The following is a 19,446-nucleotide window of genomic DNA, read 5'->3' on the forward strand; positions in this document are numbered from 1 at the left end:
CTGAGCTGAAGACCTAATGCTGGATGTGGGAAGAGACTAGTTCTCAGCCAATCCTAGCAGCTGTCAAGATGTGACAGAATTGCCTTGCGTGTTTTTGACCTTCAGTCTGATTGTTAGAGCAGTTTATCAAAATATTCAACAGTGTCAGCATATTGCAATATATTTCTTGCGCAGTCTTAGACTTGTGGAATTTGCAGACAAAGAGAAACAGTTATCTGGTAGCATTTGCAGTTGCAAAACAAAAACAAGACTGAGACATATGTTTTGTGAAAGTTTATCAAACAGAAGAATGTGGAAAATGTGTATGTGAAGATAGTTCTGGCATCTTTTCTATTACACAGAATATCAATCTTTGTGCAGACACAAAGGGAAAGTCCTGTATAATAATATTTACAAAAAGGCAGTGGTTTTGCAATTCTTCTCTCATTTATTACCATCAGGAATGTCATATCCAATTTTTATAAAAGGCACATTATTTAAAAAAAAAAAAAAAGAGGACCTGAAATGAGAGCAAGAAAGGCTTTTCTTTTAGGTGAAAATTTTCTGGTATGTGATCTGAAGAATGTCCTTAAAGCAAGTTCAGGACTGAAATGACCGCTGACAGTCATGTGGTCATGGTTAATGATGGTGCCAATATATGGAAATGATCAAGTGTGGTTTTATATGCTTAGTGAAAGCTTTCAAACTTTTCCCAGAAAGCATTATAATACAGTTTTCAGAAGGTACCTGAGTCATAATTTACATATGAGAGGTATGTTTTCATTATGCTGCTGCTATTCTGCACTGGACCTACCCATGCGGCCTTTACCCTAATGCAGAAGTTTCATGCAGTTTGTGCCTTAGGACACCTGTGAAAAGTTTCTCTGTAAGAGGCAGCTGCCTCTTCTGCCTAACAGTGCTTACATACCAGAGCTGCATGCAGCACTAAGCTTTAAAAGTAGCTGCAGAGGAGGGAATGTCGCTTACTTGTGAGTGGGAATATCTGTTTGTGAAGGCTAAGGCCACAGAAAACCTCAGCTAGTCATACATGCAGCAGTGTGAACACAACAGTTAGAAACTTCAAACGTGTTGTTTCTGAAAAATAATTACACATTCTTCTAGGGGGATTGAGGAAGTTGCTCTCAAATTATGAGAGGAACTAAATATTTGAAGTTGTGTCGTGCTTTCTAGGGTTCTGAAAATGTTTAAATTGTCCAAATAATTACCAGTCTGGTAGTGCACTTCATTCTGAAGAGTCATTCTCTCTTCACTAATTCCTGTACTTAAAAGCTATGATTTACTTAATTGCAACGAGAACTGCCCACACCTTTGGTGTCACTGCCCTCTTTCTTACAAGCGGTGTCTGTAGCTTTTCTGCTGCAATATTCAGTGAAGCCTAGAGCTGTGGGAGATCAGTGAAAACTATCTAGGATTTAAAGACTGAGGGAAATCCCAGAAAGGAGTATGTGCACAGTGAACTTGATAACAGCATTAGCTAGATTCAGCCTGCAAAAAGGACTTTTTGATAAAGGGAGGGAAAAGCCTGATGGGGAATTAGAGAAGTGTCAAGACTTTTAAGACTATGTCTTCACTGCAATTAACACAGACTATTGCTCTTTGTCCCTGCCCTATCCACTGAGCCTGCTGCTTGAGGGTTCCAGTGGATGTAGTGCCAGATCTGACTCTGGAAGTCATCTCACTAACAGGCTCTCCACCTCAAAGGCAGAACTGTGGCAGTTTCTTGATTACTCAGAGGGACAGAGGTTTGCTTGTTTTTCCTAATTCATTAGGAGGGACAGTTTATATTATTCACTTTGCTGAAATACTCAGAATTATGACTTTTACTAGACATGGGTCTAGTAGACGTGAGTAGCTCATGTAAGTTGGAGATGCGTTGTAATTTAGATGTGGCTGGTAGTAATGGCAGTGATATGCCATTAATCCTGATTGCCTCTACAAAGAATTGTATCTAGGAATGAAGACATTGGTGAAAGACAGAAAAATAGAATGGATAATGGGGAATAGAAAATTAGAATTGGGTATTGAGAGTGTACCTCAGCAAAATACGTAAGCAAGAGCCTTAATTTTAAAACTGATTGAAGCTATCCTTATTTGCCAGAATCATAGAAAATGCTGAATTGGAAGGGACTGATCAAGATTTAGTTTCTAATTTGTAGAAAACTAAAGAGAAGGAACTAGAATTCACTCAATAAAAGGCACAAAGGGGAACTGTGGGTAGTGAAGAGATCTGGACAAAGACTGAAATGAAAGGGAATGCATAAAATTCAGAGGATTGAACAAGTGTCAGTATTTGGTCTTGGTATGCCAAATTAAGAAAGAAATCAGTGGTGAAACGGCTGAAGGGACTGAAATACTTCAGACAAAAAGGAGAGAAGGGAGATACAAACAGTACCAGCTGGGAGTAGCATGTACATTCCTCTGGCATTGGTGATGTGCCAGGAGGGGCTTGGGTTCTTTTTTTCCTGTTTTAATCTGAAGCTGCAGAAGATTTTGGTTAGTTTCTCTGAAAGACTAAACCAGGGCTTTATAAAAGGAAGGGTTACGTACCAGAGGTTCAGGTGAGGAGCTGTGGGCTGCAGGCAAGAGCCAGTGGGTGTGTGCATGCTGTCTGAAGTGGCGTTTGAGAACAGTGGTGTAAGAGGATATTGCATCATTTGTAGGGAGGAAAAGAAGAAAGAGGGATAGGAGAAGTCCTGCAAAATAATTGCAGTAGTTTGAACAGTGGACAGTAGGAAGTTTGCAGTGTGCATTTGTGTGGTTTTGAAGTAATTCACTTCCGCACCCATTGCTGGGTCTCTTCTTGCAAATCAGATGCCTGTTCTTTATTGGAGATAACTCTGTTTATCGTCTCTTCCTGGACATCACTGAGGCCAATCAAAACACAGTGTGGGCCACTGATCAATTCAACATTAATGGCCCACTTGGAAAGACTCGGTGAGGCAGTCAATTCTCTTTTGGGGAGCTCAGTTGGAAGAATAAGGAGCCTTATGCTCTTTGATATTATTACCTGACTTTGTCAAATATTTTCTATCTTTAGAATTACAGTGTTTAAAAGAAACACATAAAAACATGGGGGTTTATGTTCAGATCACCCACTCAAAGGAATTTTGCACTGTATTACTTGGAGCATGTGGTGGTGGGCTGTTTCATGCCGTTTATGCTTTTACTGTTCAAGGAAAGGTTTGTTTTTACCCTTAAATGCAGGATCAGTGGTGTCTATGAAGTTCAGGCATCTGGCTTTTTTTTTTTTTTTTTGCAAAAGTAGTGGTAAGATTTTTAGCACCATAAGCATTGCTGTTAATGGCAGAAATGAATTTGACATGATGTGACTCTCTGTTATCACAGCACTGGATACCAGTGTATTTACTATTCACCTGAAAACACAGCCAAGGCAAAAGAAGTTCTCAGCAACATCAGTCATCTGCAGCCTCTCATATCAAGCCATGCAGACCTGCTGCTCAGTTCTGCAAGCCAGCGTTCTCCAGACAGCTTGAAGAACTCTTTAAAGATGCTTTCAGAAAAAGTAAGATTCAAATCCTCACTGCAATGGAAAATGGAGTAACCAAGTCTCTCTAACTGCTGGGGAGGAAGGGGGGGGGGGTTTCTGCATCATTTGACTTTCACAGCATCAGGAGATGTTAAATAAACTCAGCTAAAATAATCATCAAAATGTTGTTATTAGAAAAATAATGTTATTCAGCATTTCTGTAGGCCTTCCGTATAGAAAATTAATGAAATCTATAAAGATTGCTTTATTTAAAAGTGTAATTAATTTAATTTCATGTAGCTTCTTTATCCTCTAGTGGCTACATACTGGAGTTTATGAAAATATCAAAAATTATAAATAATTTTGTAGTATGAGAAGTCTTTTTTTTTTCATTCTCTTTCTATTATATTTCAAGCTGCTGCTTATGGGAGGTAGTTCAAGCCAGGTTGGTGTATAAGGTTTAGAATAACAGCATGATCAGAAATGGTGATGCAGCCTGGAAGGAGAAGCTGGGAAATTTGCTCTAGGAGATCTCAAATTTTATTTCTCTTTCTCCTATTATATCTGTCTGTAGCTGTAACCTCTTCCTCATTTTAGTTCCTTTAATTCTAAATTAGAGAAGATAATGTTCGCCGCTGGTCTCACAGACTGATAATGGAGATTAGCTGAAGCCTGTAGTGCTTCCCAGCATATGTTACCCTATAAAAATATGAGCCCTTATATGAATAACAATATGAACCCTGTGACCCGAGAGCTTGTGAAGAGTTTCCCATTTCTCCACGGGCCATCCCTTCAGCAGTATGATCCCAGTATGGCTCAATAACACGATCAGTAACCATTTCCATGCATCTTCAGCTATTGGGAAGTGACAGCCCTGTTGGTCTGTTGAGCACCATTACCCCAGCAGCTCCTCGTGCCATAGGAGGGTTTCAAGTATTGATATTGAGCTTGGCCACTTGCTGGGAAGGCATTCCAGAAGAGCACTAGGGAGAGGAACATCGCTCTCAGCGGCAGATGTGTGAATCCACACTCGCTCTGAGAATGTGGAGTCGCTCTGAGCGTCAGGGGTGATGGAAGAAGGCAGAATTCAGCCTGGAAATGAAACAGAGGAATTTAAGGAGGGGGACTGTAGCGATTATGGTGTACCTCTGGATGCAGGAGGGCATTTTTAGCTGTGCATAGAAGAGTGAAGCTGCTCTGTTAGAGGTTAGTTCAAAGAAATCTGTATGCACAGGCAAAGCCAATCAGGCAAAGAAGGGTTTGTTCTGAAGATCCAAGGGGTGGTTGCTGAGCAATGTGCATTTCCTCTGCCATTGGCCTCTGGACAGGAGGAGGGGATGATTTCAGAGGCAGGAGCCATGGTACTAAAGTACTGCTTGAACCATGGCTCGCTAGAGACTCTGGCTATAAAAAGGGGACAAAAAAGACAATTCATTCAGTTTGCTAAAGCCTTAGGTATTTTACATTTATAGCTGGTGGCTTAGTTGAGTGTGTTCATATCAGCTTTTCAGGACCAGGATTAAATTGCTGTTAGTGCATGAGCTCAGGTTCCCAGAAGAAGGAGTCTCACCCCATGTACTCCTTGGATGTCTGTCTAGCCTCCACCTTTTGCTTGGAAGAGACAAATCCAGTTGTCTGAACAACTGCAGCAGGAGTGGTTCAATACCTGCTTCCCTGTCTATTACCAAATGCACTCCTAGGAAAAGGTGGACAATAGAGAAATAGGGTGGATTGCTGAGGAAGCAAGTGTGCTGGGACAGCTGCTTGCAAAGAGGGGAGGAGAGATGGGGAAGAGAGACCAAGAAACAGCTTCAGGAAAGAGAAATACAATTTCAAAGCCCTAAACTCAGTGAACCCACACAACACTGAAATTAGATCCCTCATGGTTAATTCAAAGCCTTATATTGCTGTCTTGAAATATTCTGTCTGTATAGTCTGGTACAGTACTGGAGAACCAAGACTACCAGAGTGTTCCTGCTTGCATTTAACACAGAGTAGCACATGCTCTGCTGAGTATAATGACATGATATCTGCTTGTGCTCCTGAGGCATATGTAGTGCTTTGCTATTCCATCTTTCCTGCACTTTTTGTATGTAAAAAATAAATGCTCTGATGTTTTAACTGGATAGATATTTAGAAATTAAACATCTGTTTGAAGCCATAAAAATTATTTGCCTGGTGATTAAATTCTGCAAGTTTATTAAAAAACATATCACTTGGTATATATAAGAATTCTTTCTATAATTATTAGGTAGCAGTGAGTAAATCTGAATTATCAATAATGTGAATTACATTTAAGTGTTCATGTTGGAAATGGAAGGACTGGCTGCATGGATTGAAAGTGGAAAATTAAATCAAATAATTCCACTGCTGCTTCTTAAAAGGAGCTTATTTTCTCCTGTTAAGCATCTCCATATATAGTTTACAGTTTCCTGTAGTGTTTTCCTGAGACTAACCTTTTATCATCCCTTTTTGTTAGTTGATTAAGGAAGCCTTTAGCTATCGACAAGTGTATCAGCATTTGCAGCTTGCAGCAGGCTTGATAAATTAATTTTCCAGCTATGCCTATCTTTGTTTGCAGAAATAGTCTTTAGTAGAGTATCTGAAAGAATTTGCAGAGTTTTTATTTCTTTGTATAGACTGGTTTTGTGATTTCACTGCAGTTTCATAAATAATGATGTTCTGCAAATTTGGCTGTACTGAGCTGTTAGAAAGTGAAGTTAAAACATAGACTGCTGTTAAACCAATGGGATCTCTGAATGGAATTTAATTACAGAATTATTTTAGTTGCTGCATGAAAAATGGAGTCGCACTTCTATACTGATTTTCTTTTAAAAACTAAATTTCCCTATAAAATATTTCTATTCAATTATATTACTTAAACTTTGCAGTCCTAGTGGGCATTATTTACATCAAGCTATCCAATTCTCATAATTTTTTGAAATGTAAAGTTTTTTTGAGCGTTATTCTGAACCAGAAACGTGAAATTTTCTCAAACAGACATTGTGGGGAAGGTAGATATTAAACCTCAGCAAAACCATGATATTGCTGTTTTTAAGGGTAGACAAGTAATGGAGTTTCAACTCTCTTGCTATGGAACTGTAGAAGTGTTGAAGAGGAGCTTTGCTGTTACCACACAACCCCTCAAATCTCATTGTGCCATGGTAAGGCAAAGAATGGTGGGGTGTGATAGCACTATTGCCCAGAGACTAAGTCATTCTCCAGGCATGCACCATCTGGGTTGGAAATGTAGAAAACTGCAATTGTCCTGCAGAGCAATTCAGGACAACGAGGAGACAGTCCTGAGAAAACTGTTAAAAAATGGCCTTTCCCTCAGGCACCAAGTTGGTAATGAGGAGAAGGAATGGGTCTGGTAATATCGCCAGGGAGATGAGTAGTGTTGCCAAGTCTAAAGAATCCCAAGTCAGGTCTGATTTTGGTTTTAAAAATCAATAATTTTTCTTAGATGTGCCTGCAGTTCTTATTTTTAGAACTGTAGAGATTTATTTGGAGTAAAATTTTCAGCCCGTCCATGTGAAACAATTCAGAAAGTATTATTTTGGTAAACATAATGAAAATGGGAAAGGCAGAAACTTCTCATTTAAGTACATCACCTAGCAGCTGGAGCCTTAAGAAAACCATTAATATTTTAGAGCCTTTCTGTCTTAAATATCTGTAAACTTTTGAGAGGGTCTTGAGACAGGAAGGCAAGAAAAAGAAGTTGAGTAGGAGTGGGTGCAAAAGATGAACAGGTAGTATGAAGAAAGGGATAGGATAAGAAATGCAGAAACTGGGAGAAAAGACTTCCAGGAATCTTCTCAGGAGTTCCAGGGAGGTGCTGGCACTTGGCACTTGTTTGTTTTGGGGTTTTTTTGGCTACTTTTCCCTCCAGTTTTTGCATAAGCAGCACATAAGGGCTGAACGGAGCTTGGCTGGGCAGCCCTCATTTCTGGCATTTCCTGCTGGTTGAGGCTGGATCCTCTGACTCTTATCTACATACCTTCCCACATCCCTGTTTAATTAAGATTGCGTGCACAAAGGCATACTTTCCTTGTTGAGGTGGAAGGGAGATGAATAATGCAGGGAGGTTGAAGGATTTAAAAAATACGGTAAAATGCCAGCTGTAACAGTCAACATAGAAAAATGATGCAGAGATTGACTAGCATCTTCAGAAGACCCGAGAAGACAACTTCAGAGTTTCCTTTCTTTAAAATATACAAAAAAATCAAGCTTGAAATCAGGTGTCACCTACCATGATATCTGGGTTGACACCTACCAGTAGTAAAATTTATCTGTGGAAATACTGCTTTTGCAGATACTGCTATTTCAGCATTGTAGAGTGGTGGGTTTTATTTAGAGAGATTATTGAACTGGTTAATTGTGTTTTATCTTACACTTATTCAGAAATCATCGTGCTGTGGTTGGTTACTCTTGGAAGTGGTTCTTGTTGAGGCTCGCCTCTGAGGTGAAATTTGGAATTCAAATAAAATGTGAAAAGATTATGATCTCTATGACAGATAATGTGCTCCTGTGTTAATGCTTAGAACACTGGGATTGTAGAATGTGATCTCTAAAACTCTTGAAATTTTCCTCATTATTTGTTGGCCTACTTTGTTTTCTGCCTCCCAGGCAGGCCTGAAACAAATAGCCGCTCTGCCTAAGGATAATTCAGTGTTACACAGCTTTGCTGCCATACCACATTCTTTGCTCTAACCTTTCCATTGGTTTGGTTTTTTCCCTAGACGGAGTTATTTGTGCACACGTTCAAGGACCAGCTGGTGAGAAGTGCCCTTCTAGCGCTGTACACGGCCCGGCCTGGCTGTGTGCTCAAGAAACCAGCTGTGCCCAGGAGCAGTGCAGAGGAAGGGGCTGATGCACAGCACCAGGACCATCCTGCTCACGTCAAAAGGCAGGACTCCATACCCCATCATTCTGAGTATGATGAGGAGGAGTGGGTAAGTGGACAGAAACCCTTGGCCAGTGAAACCCTGCAAATTAGCATAAGCCACCTCAAGCCCTCAGTGTCCTTGTCACATGCCGTTGCAGGCGGCAAAGGGGTGCAAAACTGTAAAATTGTGCTTCTCAGATGCATCGCAGATATGCAGATTTTGAAGCTAAATTGCAAGGCTTTGCCTAAGTACAGTGTGCTGCTCTGAGACTGCCTAGTTGTGCATAGAACAGTGAAGGTGTTGAGTGTATTCTTGCCCAGACACAAGAACAGTCTTTGTTCTTACTTGGGTTGGTTTTGCTAGTTGGGCAGATTTAAGGACTGGAACAGTATATGCTGTTCACAGGGAAATGTTCTTTTCTTCCCGACCCCCTGCAACACCCCTCTCCAGCCCTCAGGCTGTAATCATTTTAAATACACTGAATTAACCCTCAGCCCATTGCCCCTAGACTCTGTTCTTAGAAACTGTCTGAGGTTCTGTAAAAGAATTAAATACAGTGTTTGGATTTTAACATTCTTAGCATATCTTTCAAAGATATGTATTATTTATATGGCTGAAATGTTATAAATCAATTATTTTGGTGGATGTCTTCTTTAATAGGTCTGTTACTTTATTTCATATGTACTCAAGCTATTTTTATTAGTCCAGGCTCATGCTTTGAGTTCATCACTGTATTCTCATAGACGTAAAGGATGTCAGCATATTCATCTCTATTGTAAATAATTAATAACTTGTGTGAGCTATGGTATTCCACCTAAACTGTAATTTTTTTCCACACCAAAAATAAAGGAAGAAGAATATATTTCTTCTAGAAGAAAGGCAATTATTTCCAGCCCCATGCATTAAGTATTCGTGAGATTTAAACAATAAATAACTCATTATTTCATTTGTCCTCCAGTTTTAGAGCCTTTAATTCACGTTTTCTTGTTTTCTCAACAACCTGAGGGGCTGGAATGGTGGCTCTTTGCTTGAACTAAAGCCAAAATGTTTGTTTTTAGCTGTTGAAACATTCAGAGATATAAATAACACAATAGTTTTTGTAAAAGAGATAAATTTTGCACTGGAAAAAGTGGCACTTTGTGAAAGCTGCATTTTAATTTAGTACTGCAGTTTAGCATCTCTGAAGAGAAGATAGCTTTGCTGTAATTCATAACTAAAAGCTGCCAGGTGCTTGGTCCTCACCTATTAAACTGCATAAGTGGGTCATTTTAAACAGTATTCATTTTTTTCTGCTGAATTAGTAAAATTATCTTGATTCAAATTAAATGTATCTTTCACTGTTTTCTGAATTGAGCTGAGTCAGAGTCATTGTCAAACTTGAGACAGTATAAATTTTGGAGAAATTTTGTGATTTTTTCTGCATTTGAATGGTTAAACTTTTCAGTTATTTCTGTCAGTAGAGGTGATATGAGTTTTAATAATCAAATTGTGATTAGCACGATGGAAAGAGAAAGAATAAAGGCATGTAAAATCTGAAAAAACACTTAATCCACTGTGAAACACAACTATAAAGGGAAAAACTTTAATACATGTTGCTTTGTATGCACAATGCTCTATCCTCCTTTGCTGTTGTAGGTTTTTTCCTCACTATTATCAGTACTAAGTGTTATAAGTACTATTATAAGTACTAGTGTTACATTTTGCAGTTGGAACTTTAGTTTTGCCTGAAATCTACATCCTTAAACAACTCTTTAAGCTGACCCTTGAAGCAGCCCACGGGGGTGTTAATCATGCACATTACTTAAGATATTTCCTTTATTTCTGAGCAGAGCTCAAAAAGGCCTTAAGGAATTATCTGAATATCCACTGAAATGAAGGCGACACAGCATCTTCAGAGTGCTTGGACGTGCAGATGCTGTGCCATACATGGCACAAGCAAAGCACACAGCTGAAGTGGTGTGTATGGAGGGACAAGAAGTGACTGAGGAGCTCTGTGGTGAATTCGGAAAGGCTGAGAATCCTTTAAAAACAGAAACAGCCTCTGGGACTCCACTGGCTGGCAGTGTTTAGAAGGAAGACATCCAGTCAGGTGCAGTGACAGAAAGGAGTGTCCATTCCTGCTCTCTGAAATGAGGAAGGTGTCCTAGTTTTTAATGATACTTTCTGATCAGATGGAACTTAATTACAATTTTTTCAGTTGGATGAATGAAAGAGAATTATTTTACAGGCTCGTTTTTAATTGTCCTAGGAGAGGTGCCCAGCTTTCACTGATGCCAAGGCCTGCCTTTCCATCTTTTCATCTGCTTAAGAAGATGAAAGGTCAGTGCTAGGCTACAGGAAAATATTCTGGAAATAGTAAAAGATGACAATAAGAAGTGACGAAGTGAAGGGAGACGACCCATCTTAATTGATCAGCATCGAACTCCAATTTATTGATCCAACATGCACATTTTTATAAACGTGTTAATTAAGTTCATACATATTGCAAAACCCGAGCTCATCATTGGCTACAGATTACACAGCAACCCCTCCTCTTGTTTTCAATACCTGTGGTTTGTTATTGAGACCAAAACTTGTTTTTCTCATCCTGTTATTAACTGTTCTCAAGGCCTCCACATGTTTGTCACTCTGCTTTCCCATCACTATCCAAGGACAAGGTATTTACTTGTTATTAAAAACAAGCCTGAGAACTTTGCTGTTTACAGCTGCCTTTTACTTTTCAATCAGCTGTATATTTTCATGGCCTTTTTTCCTTCAAGCCATGTCTGAGCAAAATTCTCCAACAAAGAAGTGGATTAATTTCTTCTCATGGAGAATCATAGAAGCCACTTGATTTTCAGTGATGGGAAACTGCAGTTTTACTTGAAAATTGTTCCTGCCAAACTGCAGGATTTCAACAGCCTTCTTAGATAAATGTGACTGCCTTTGGTGCAGACAGAATAACATCTCAATGAATGATAAATAGATGCCTCTACATTTTCTATCTGCCCACAATCCCAGGAGCCTCCTGTGTGGAGAAAAGGGGCTGTGAAACAGGCCCTTGCTCCCTCTCAGTTGCTTGTATATAAAAAGCCAGATACATGATAGTAAGAGTGAGCTTTCTGTCAACAGATGTTTATGAATTTCACTTCTAAACCCTCAGGGAATGTTTGTGGGAATACTGTATAGAAATCATCTCAATGCTGGGTTAATAGTTGGTTTGAAAAAAGTGCTCTTTCCAGTGTGAAACAAGGGCTCATATTTGTGTTGCTTGTGCAATAACTCCAGATGCTCATTAAGAGCTTAATGCTTTTTTTGTGCAGGAATTAAGTTCCCCCATCACACAAAAGAAAAGGGAAATTAGATTGCTCCAACTTCTCTGAGCAACCTCACTTGCATATTCCTCAGCAACTTCAGTGACTGAAAGCTCTGAAGCTCCCTTATACTCTGGAGGATTCTTCATAGAATCCTTCTCCCCAGAATTATGCTTGTGGGCGGTAAAAATCAGTAGTTTCACACATATTGTAAATGTTTTTTCAGGATTGCTTGAAGTGCATAGAGGAGGAAACTTTTGAAGGAATCTATACCTGCCCTCAGTCTTTTGTGTCCTCAGGAGGAGGGAGCAGGGCATAAGATAAGATCCCTCTAGTCAGGCTGAAGCGAGGCATATAGTTGAAAAGCGACATTAGATTTAAATGTTTGCCTTAGCAGTGGCTCTAGATTTGCCTCCACTCAAAATCCAAGGGTTGCCATTTAAATGGAACTATGCTATTTCTCTGAGTTCTCAGTTTTCTTTAACCTTCTCTCTTGGTATTTTTGCAACTTCATTTTTCTGCCTGAAGACCTGACAAATACATAATGCTTCTGGCTCTGTAAAATACAAAACCAAGCAGTGATGTTAAATTCCCATTTTTAACCCTCAAGCAAACTCTGGTTGCTCTGCAATACTTTCAGAATGACTCAGCATTGAAACATATACTTGGAGAGGGAAGGGTGGTTTCTGTGGGTTTGTTATGGTTTGGTTTTAGTCTGATTGCTTGTCTTGTGAACAGCCTCATTACTTGTATGGCTTGGTTTCTTCCTTCTTATTCAGTGCTGCAAAAGTAGGTGCAAAAGCTTTGATTTCTGCAGCATCCAGCACCTGAAGGACCCTCCTTATGTCTCTGATCCATAACAGCTCTTTCTTATGCTCCACATGATTTCTTTTCCTCTCTGCTTGTACAGAACTTTTTCTACCTCTCTATTACTTCCCTAATTCTCCTATTGTAAACTCAGTTAAGTGTGGTGGTTGCAGTTTATGTGAGAGGTGAGGAACAAAACTGAAATTGTGTTAGCTAATAAATATGCCATGACAGCAAGTTTCTCATTCTAGTCCTTGAATTAACATTTTCTTCAGCAGAGTAACTGATGTGATAAAATACAGGATATGTTAAATTATCAAAAAGAGGTTATTAAACACTGTGACAAAACTGGCCCACACAAGGTTTCATTTGTCAAGCTTTGAGTGTGTCTGTACTCTTAAGGTATCATTTAAATAGACAAGCTGCTCAGTTCCTTGCTATTAGACCTGAAACTTTGTCTGCATTATGTCGAGTTTGAAGCACTTGTGCACAGTGTCTAAAACCATAAAAGTTTGGGTTCATTTACGCTGCAAGAGAATCTCCATGAAAAAGGCTCAGGTTGGTAATAGGCTGAAGGATGAGAGGAGCAGTCGTATGCTAACATCATGAATAACTTACTATTGTCCCTTTTTGTTTTTTTTTCTGCAGTAACATGCAGTGATAATTCTGGTCTTTTCAGGACAGGGTGTGGGCCAACGTGGCAAAGAGTTTGAACTGCCTTATTGCCATGGTGGACAGGCTGCTTGAAAAGGACAACATCAGCAACATCAAAGAGGGTGAAAATGAGCCTTCAGCAGAAGATTGCAAGGTGTTGCATACAGGCGGTAAGCAACCTCCCCTAATCTTTTATTTTTTAGTCATTGACACGAGTAAATAAAAATTTGCACAGCTACAGAAAAGTCATCTAGAGAAGACTCCATAGTATCTTTGATGAGAGTGCTAATGGCAAGGTTTACACATTTGTGGAATGTTATTTATCAAAGTACAGCTTTAATGTGTGCTCAGACTGCTTGCCATGCGCAGTTGTTTGTGCTAGAGTGTAAACCTTTTGAAACTACAGTCTTTCTTTTTGTAGGCTGATGTAATTTAATTTACTTTAGATTTTACTTGCGTGTAGTATTTTGAGGAAAAAAAAAAATTGGACTGTGTCTTACCCCATAGAAAACTTGTAAGGAAAGGTGAACATTCTGAATCAGTGTCATTCTCCTGCAAATGCTTCTGCTTTTCTGAGGTGATATACTGATTTTTATTTTCTGATTTGATAAAATTCATGTTTACCTGGATATACCTGTCAGCCTGTGTCAAAAGGTCAAGTGGAATAATTCAGTGGGATGATGTAAAGAAAATTTTGTGACAAGGGTCCTTGTCACCTTCTGATCTTCTCCTTCTCATCTTCTGATCTTCTTCTGATCTTCTCCTATGATTCATGTTTGCATTCTTGATACATAGATTATATCTGCTTTATAAGTCTAATGGGATTTTCTAGTCTGAAAGTGTGTTGCAATAAATGAAACAGATCCTTAGTGATAGTGGTAGTAGTCTTAATGGAAGGACATCAGAGCCAACCTTTGTGCCACTCTTCGGCTCAATAAATCAACTCCCCATACAAAACAACAAACCAACACAACTGCTTTATTTTATACAGTTTTGTATAGTTTCAACTTTCTTTTTTTTCATTGTGCATTTTATCCTGTGTCTTCCCTTACATGTTCTCCACGGAATTTAATTACATCATTTTATATAAAGAGTTTTAAAGTTATCAGTACTCACTTGTAATTTATTTCTTACACAACAAGAATTAAAATTACTTTTAAAGTTTTATGTCATTTGTGTAGTACTGGTGAGATCTGTGAATTCTGGTTGTAGTATTGATTTTTAATGCAGCTGTAACCATCTGCATTTTACCAGTGTGAGAGGTTTATGCTGCAGTCCTGGCATCCTTGTTTTCAGTGCAAGATGTGTTGGATTTGATTTTGTGTGATTTGTTCAGAGAGCAGCTTATTCCTTATCTGTTTGGTTCTCTAAGTTTCTGTCTACCAGGCATGTAATGTTAGACAGGAGGGTGATATAATCTCTGCTCTCTAGTGAAGGCTTGCAGGTGAAAAATATCAACACAGCTTTCTACACCTTTCCCGCCTTCCTCAGAGAAAGTACAAATATTTAACAGCTAGGTAGGTGTAGTTTTGAACTTGGGAGAATCCTTAGATGGTGGGCCTTTTACAGACTTTTACAGACTTTTCCCTAATTTCCTTCACTCTCTTCAACCCCCTGAGTGTCTCCTCTGCTATACGCCATGTTATGGATTTAACCAGCACAGGCAAATGAAATATTGGTTACAACTTTTAGGTCACAAGCCAGAAACAAAAAAGGAAAAAGCAAAGTTGCATCATTTAAAGTACTGTAATAAGGCAGCCATCAAGTCATCAAGTAGAATGAAAGGTAGCTCTTGCTTAGCAATAATGATAATAGTGATGGTTAGAAAATTTTAGATGAGTTTCATCCAGCTGAGAAGTTGTCTTCTGGAGCTGGTGGGCCAAAGACACAAAAAATATCCAACTGCTATGATGCTGGAATAAATCCTTGCTTTTTTCTTCATTTCAGAGCCATCCCTATTTCTCTTGAATAAGTACAGGTGTCCTTCAGTGAGAGCAGTGCTTTTGTTGAGCTGTCCTGAAAGTTCTCTAACACTCCCTCACATGAGAGCTGCAGAGATCTGTGGGGCAAACTGCTGTGTTTTCATGTCCTTTTTGAGTAAGACATCGTTTTAGGAATGCCTTGGACAGTTTATAGGACTTTCAAGGTCAAATAGAGATGGAGACGTTTTAAAATTGCTTTCTTTTATAGGACTAACTTGAAAGATGGAGCTTTCCGAAGAGCTTTCCAGGTGTGTGCCAAAGTTGGTTCCCTAATGATTTTCAAAACTTTGGGGCCAGAATTTTTCATGCTTGACTTCTCTATGAGAGTGTGGGTGTAGATGTTTGTTTTTCTCTGCATCTCCCTCTCTGAAATTTAACGTGAAACCCTAAGGCTGCACTGTGAAGCAACTACACAGAGGTTGAGATTCCAAGTTTACAGTTACAAATTTGGCTTTAATTCTGCTTCATTTTAAACTTGAAGCCTGATTATGAGTTCACAGCATTTTCCTAGATACAAAATCACACTGTGTACGCCCATAGATACATTTCTAAAATAACAGACTTTTGCACTACTTAAAATTCACAAATGTGACATAAATGAAAAGCTTGCCACATCTTGCTTATATATTATACATAATTTGAGCATATTTGAGCATAATGTATTTCATTAATACTGCAAATATATGGCACAGGTTGATCTTTAAGTCTGAAACTGCTTTAGTTGATACTCAGAGAAATTGGGCTGCTTTTGTAAGAAAAAAGAATGCAGAGTTTTGAACAAAATAATAACAAATAAGCCTTGAAGTATGAGATTTAATTTTTGCTTATTTAGTGAACCTGACTGGTTTTTTGTAGCATATAGCAATGAAAGACCTTTCAAAAAATGCACATCTGTTCATTTTAGATGATAGAAAATATTATGACAATATTTTGATGCAATAGCATCTTCATATAAATTTAGATATTGTTGTAACATATATTCAGAGTTTCCTAAAGTAGGTTGATATTTGCAGTCTCAGTGACTATGGCATTGTGTGATCTTACTCTCTTTTTTCAAACATGTTTATATTTGTTGTTTGGAATCTTTGTAATTGGAGATACTGGAGCACTTTTTTTTGCTGTACTCTGCCTTTCAATGTGAATTATACCTTCCTTAGCCTTAACTTTTCATGCAGTCTGACCTTTGAGTGTATTCTAAAGACTGAATTTGAGTTACAGTTACCAAGGTAACATGCTATGGTTTCATCAGTCGCAGGATTATGAATCCTCTGCAGGATAAATCAGGAAGAGTAGAAGGATTTTTAAGGAGAGGGCTTTTTTGTTGTTCTTCTGACTCTAGTCTGGTTTGCCTTGGAGAAATATGTGACAACATTAAATTCTTTTCACTTTTGCCTTTTCGTTTTCCGTGAGAGTTGTGATGTGAAAGCCTGTCCTGCAGCATTAGAGGTGCCAGTGGAACACAGCGTTGGCTCTGGTGCTGGCACAGCCCCGACAGATGTCTGTGCTTGGCTGCTGCATGTGGCTGCTGTTTCTGTCTGCTGCTCGTGCCTCCTGTCAGAGCTCCCACCCAGCCGTTCCCTCGCTGCCTCTGCGTGAGGACTCCCCCATTTGATACACACAGGATCCACCTAGCATCACAAACAATTTGAGTTGCCAGTGTGATTGCACCTGGATTTTGCCTTTAAGTGAATTATGGAATCATGAGGTCCGTGAACTGGCCCTTGATAACCTTCAGCATAGGTTTGCAAAGAGCACCTGGGGAACATTGCCACATTTCCTAGCTGGAATTACAGGAGACCTCTGTTCATACTCACATTGCTACAGACACATGTGGGTTTATTTTTCTTGTATTATCTCATACCTGTTGGGGACTATATAAGTTTAGATTCAAAATTTCGGACTTTCATTGCCCTGGGGATGGGGACTACATCCTTTTGTTGCATCCCTTCCAATGCAAGTGGGAAGTGGGAAATAAAGCTGTGTTCTGTGGGAAATAAAGCCGTGCTCTAGTTTTATTTGAATCTTCAGAAAAGCTTTTATTATAAAATATTGTTTAGTCATGAAGATGAAAAATTTTTCTGTGGTCTGTGTCCTTGAGCAGCAGACATAATTTATTTAGAGCAGTCACATGTGAAAAGCTTTCTCTTTCCTTCCTCTTCCTCACATTTTTCCCTCCTTTTCTTTGAAGCTTGTTTTTACATAAGTTTTACTTATGCTTTTTTTTCCCCTTTTTCCCTCTCTTCTGTGTCATCCTTTTCTTTTTGATAGGATCCTTATCTGGGCTGAATGTAGCCCAGCAATACAAGACAATCCCCTTCAGCAGTACTTTCTCTAAGTACTTTGGCTAAAAACAGAAGCTGAAAAATATGTAAGGGAAAGACTGTTTAACTGAATCAACAAACTAAAACAAGATATAAGAATATTTAGTTGCACAGCATTCACAGAACCTTCCTATGCTTAAAGTGTATTAGATTTTCTTAGCTTTGTCTTTTATTACCTTTGTCTTCTCTTTCTGTTTTCACTCTGACTGAGCATGCTGAGATGCTCATGTAGGTATTATTGGATGGTTTTGGGTTTAGCTATTAATCCATGTGACAGTGGAGAAAATCTTGGATGCCTGCAGTGGAATAATAAATCCCAAGAATTCCAAATTTCTGGACACCCAAACTGTGCAAAGCAAACTGCTACCTTCAAGTGCAGGAACACCAGGAAATCTTATTCAGGTTTTTATTGTTCCTGCAAGAACTGCTGCAGCATTATGAGTACAAAGCCTCCTCCTTTTTCAAAGAGCTTAGCCCTCAGCTGCAGTTCAGCTGAGCTCCAAGAGCTGTGTGGCAAAATAAAGAAATAAGGCTCTGACCTTTTTATGGTGCAAAGTTGAATATGTGCAATCTTCTGTCTTTTTAAACCTCCCTTTAAAAAAAAACATTAATTCAAAGACTGTTCCTTTCCTAAGTCAGTAAAATCAAATTCTGGGTTAATTATTTCATGCTGATTTTAGGGATTTACTGCTGCTGTGTTGGTTGGTTGGTTTGATTTGCCTGCCTTTTTCATTAAAACAGAGTTTGTCTAATGATCACTTTGTGATATAAAGACAACTCATTTATGTTTTTTTACCTCTAGTATTTCAATTCTGTCATGGAATATTTTTATGATCAGGTAGCAAGTGATTAATTTAAGTGAAACGTTACCTCGTGGGTATCTGCTGTTACATTTATATGTCACATTTATATTTGTATTTCTTACATTTGTGTGGCTGTAGTGCCCCCCTTTGCTTTAAGGGCACAACATTTTGCATTCTTCTGCTTTTTCTTTAAGGTTTGGTTTTTTAACTTCATACCATTCAAGTTTTGAAGTGACTTAAAGCAATTTAGGGATTTTAGGTGGCACAAATAGCAGTGACAAAATTGGCTTTTTTAATCTGTTGCTAGGGCTAAAGGAGATAGGAGTACTATGCTGAAGCATCCTTTTTGGTTACCAGCATATTTTAATGAGCATTTCAGTGGGCCTGACTTTGAAAAGACCAGAAGCTTGCTTTTCTGCCAAAGTTTATAAAATTTAACATGTGGTTTGACATATTGCAACTTGGATATGAGCACGCAGAACTGACTAGCTGGGTGCTAAGCAGGTCATTTGCCTGCACAGCCTGTTGATTACAGGAACATGGGGCTGAAGGGCGTTTTCCAGTAACCAAAGGGCAAATCCTGTCACAGACTGAGCTGCCATCACTCTCTTGGCAATGAACATGGAATATTTACTCAGTGCTTTGTGGAACATGCACTTTTGTTTTAATCTCATTCTAACTGCACAGCGGTGGTACTGTCCTTTTAGTTTCATCCTTTAATTTTTAAATTTAGTATGTTTGGTTTTCATGCCTTGTTTTAGTTTCCCGTGGCTGACTAGCTCTATTTTTGTGCTGAGTTTCTTTGCTTTATCCGGAGACTCTGACAGTTCTTCTGGATGCTAAGTGTTCCAAACTGACAGGCTGCCCATGTCATTTTAGCAACCTGACAGTCATCCCGGAGTCTCCTTGTCGCTTCTGTTCTTGCTTCTAATCTCCTTTTTTTAGATGGTCACTCATTCAGTTAATTCTTCACCCCTTCTTCAAACAATTTTCCACTGTGATTTTAATTTAAAAGAAAGTTGAGATCCGAAGGCTCAATGTGTGTGAGTCCATGAATGTGTTAAAAGCAATAATTTGTATTATTCCTTTCCTGAAGTGATTCTACAAAGGTATTCTGAAAAATATCTTATTCTAAAATGTATACAATGCGATTTACTGAGTCACTCTAAGAGAACTCTTAGACTTTAGACTTTGAGCTTACTTTGCTGCT

General features: G+C 38.8%; 1 protein-coding gene across 1 annotated transcript in view; it reads left to right on the forward strand.

Annotated features, from left to right (window-relative positions):
- The window catches only part of INPP4B (inositol polyphosphate-4-phosphatase type II B), a 211,284-nt gene that overhangs the window by 153,892 nt on the left and 37,946 nt on the right, over positions 1–19,446 (forward strand). The window contains exons 14-16 of the mRNA XM_054283822.1: positions 3,346–3,523; positions 8,230–8,442; positions 13,156–13,300. Of these exons, the coding sequence (XP_054139797.1) occupies positions 3,346–3,523; positions 8,230–8,442; positions 13,156–13,300 (536 nt within the window). The remainder of the gene's footprint in view (positions 1–3,345; positions 3,524–8,229; positions 8,443–13,155; positions 13,301–19,446) is intronic.

This window comes from Melozone crissalis, unplaced genomic scaffold (assembly GCF_028551555.1).
Source record: "Melozone crissalis strain CALT ecotype California unplaced genomic scaffold, PUWL_Pcris_2 ptg000039l_1, whole genome shotgun sequence".
NCBI classification, from domain to species: Eukaryota; Metazoa; Chordata; class Aves; order Passeriformes; family Passerellidae; genus Melozone; species Melozone crissalis.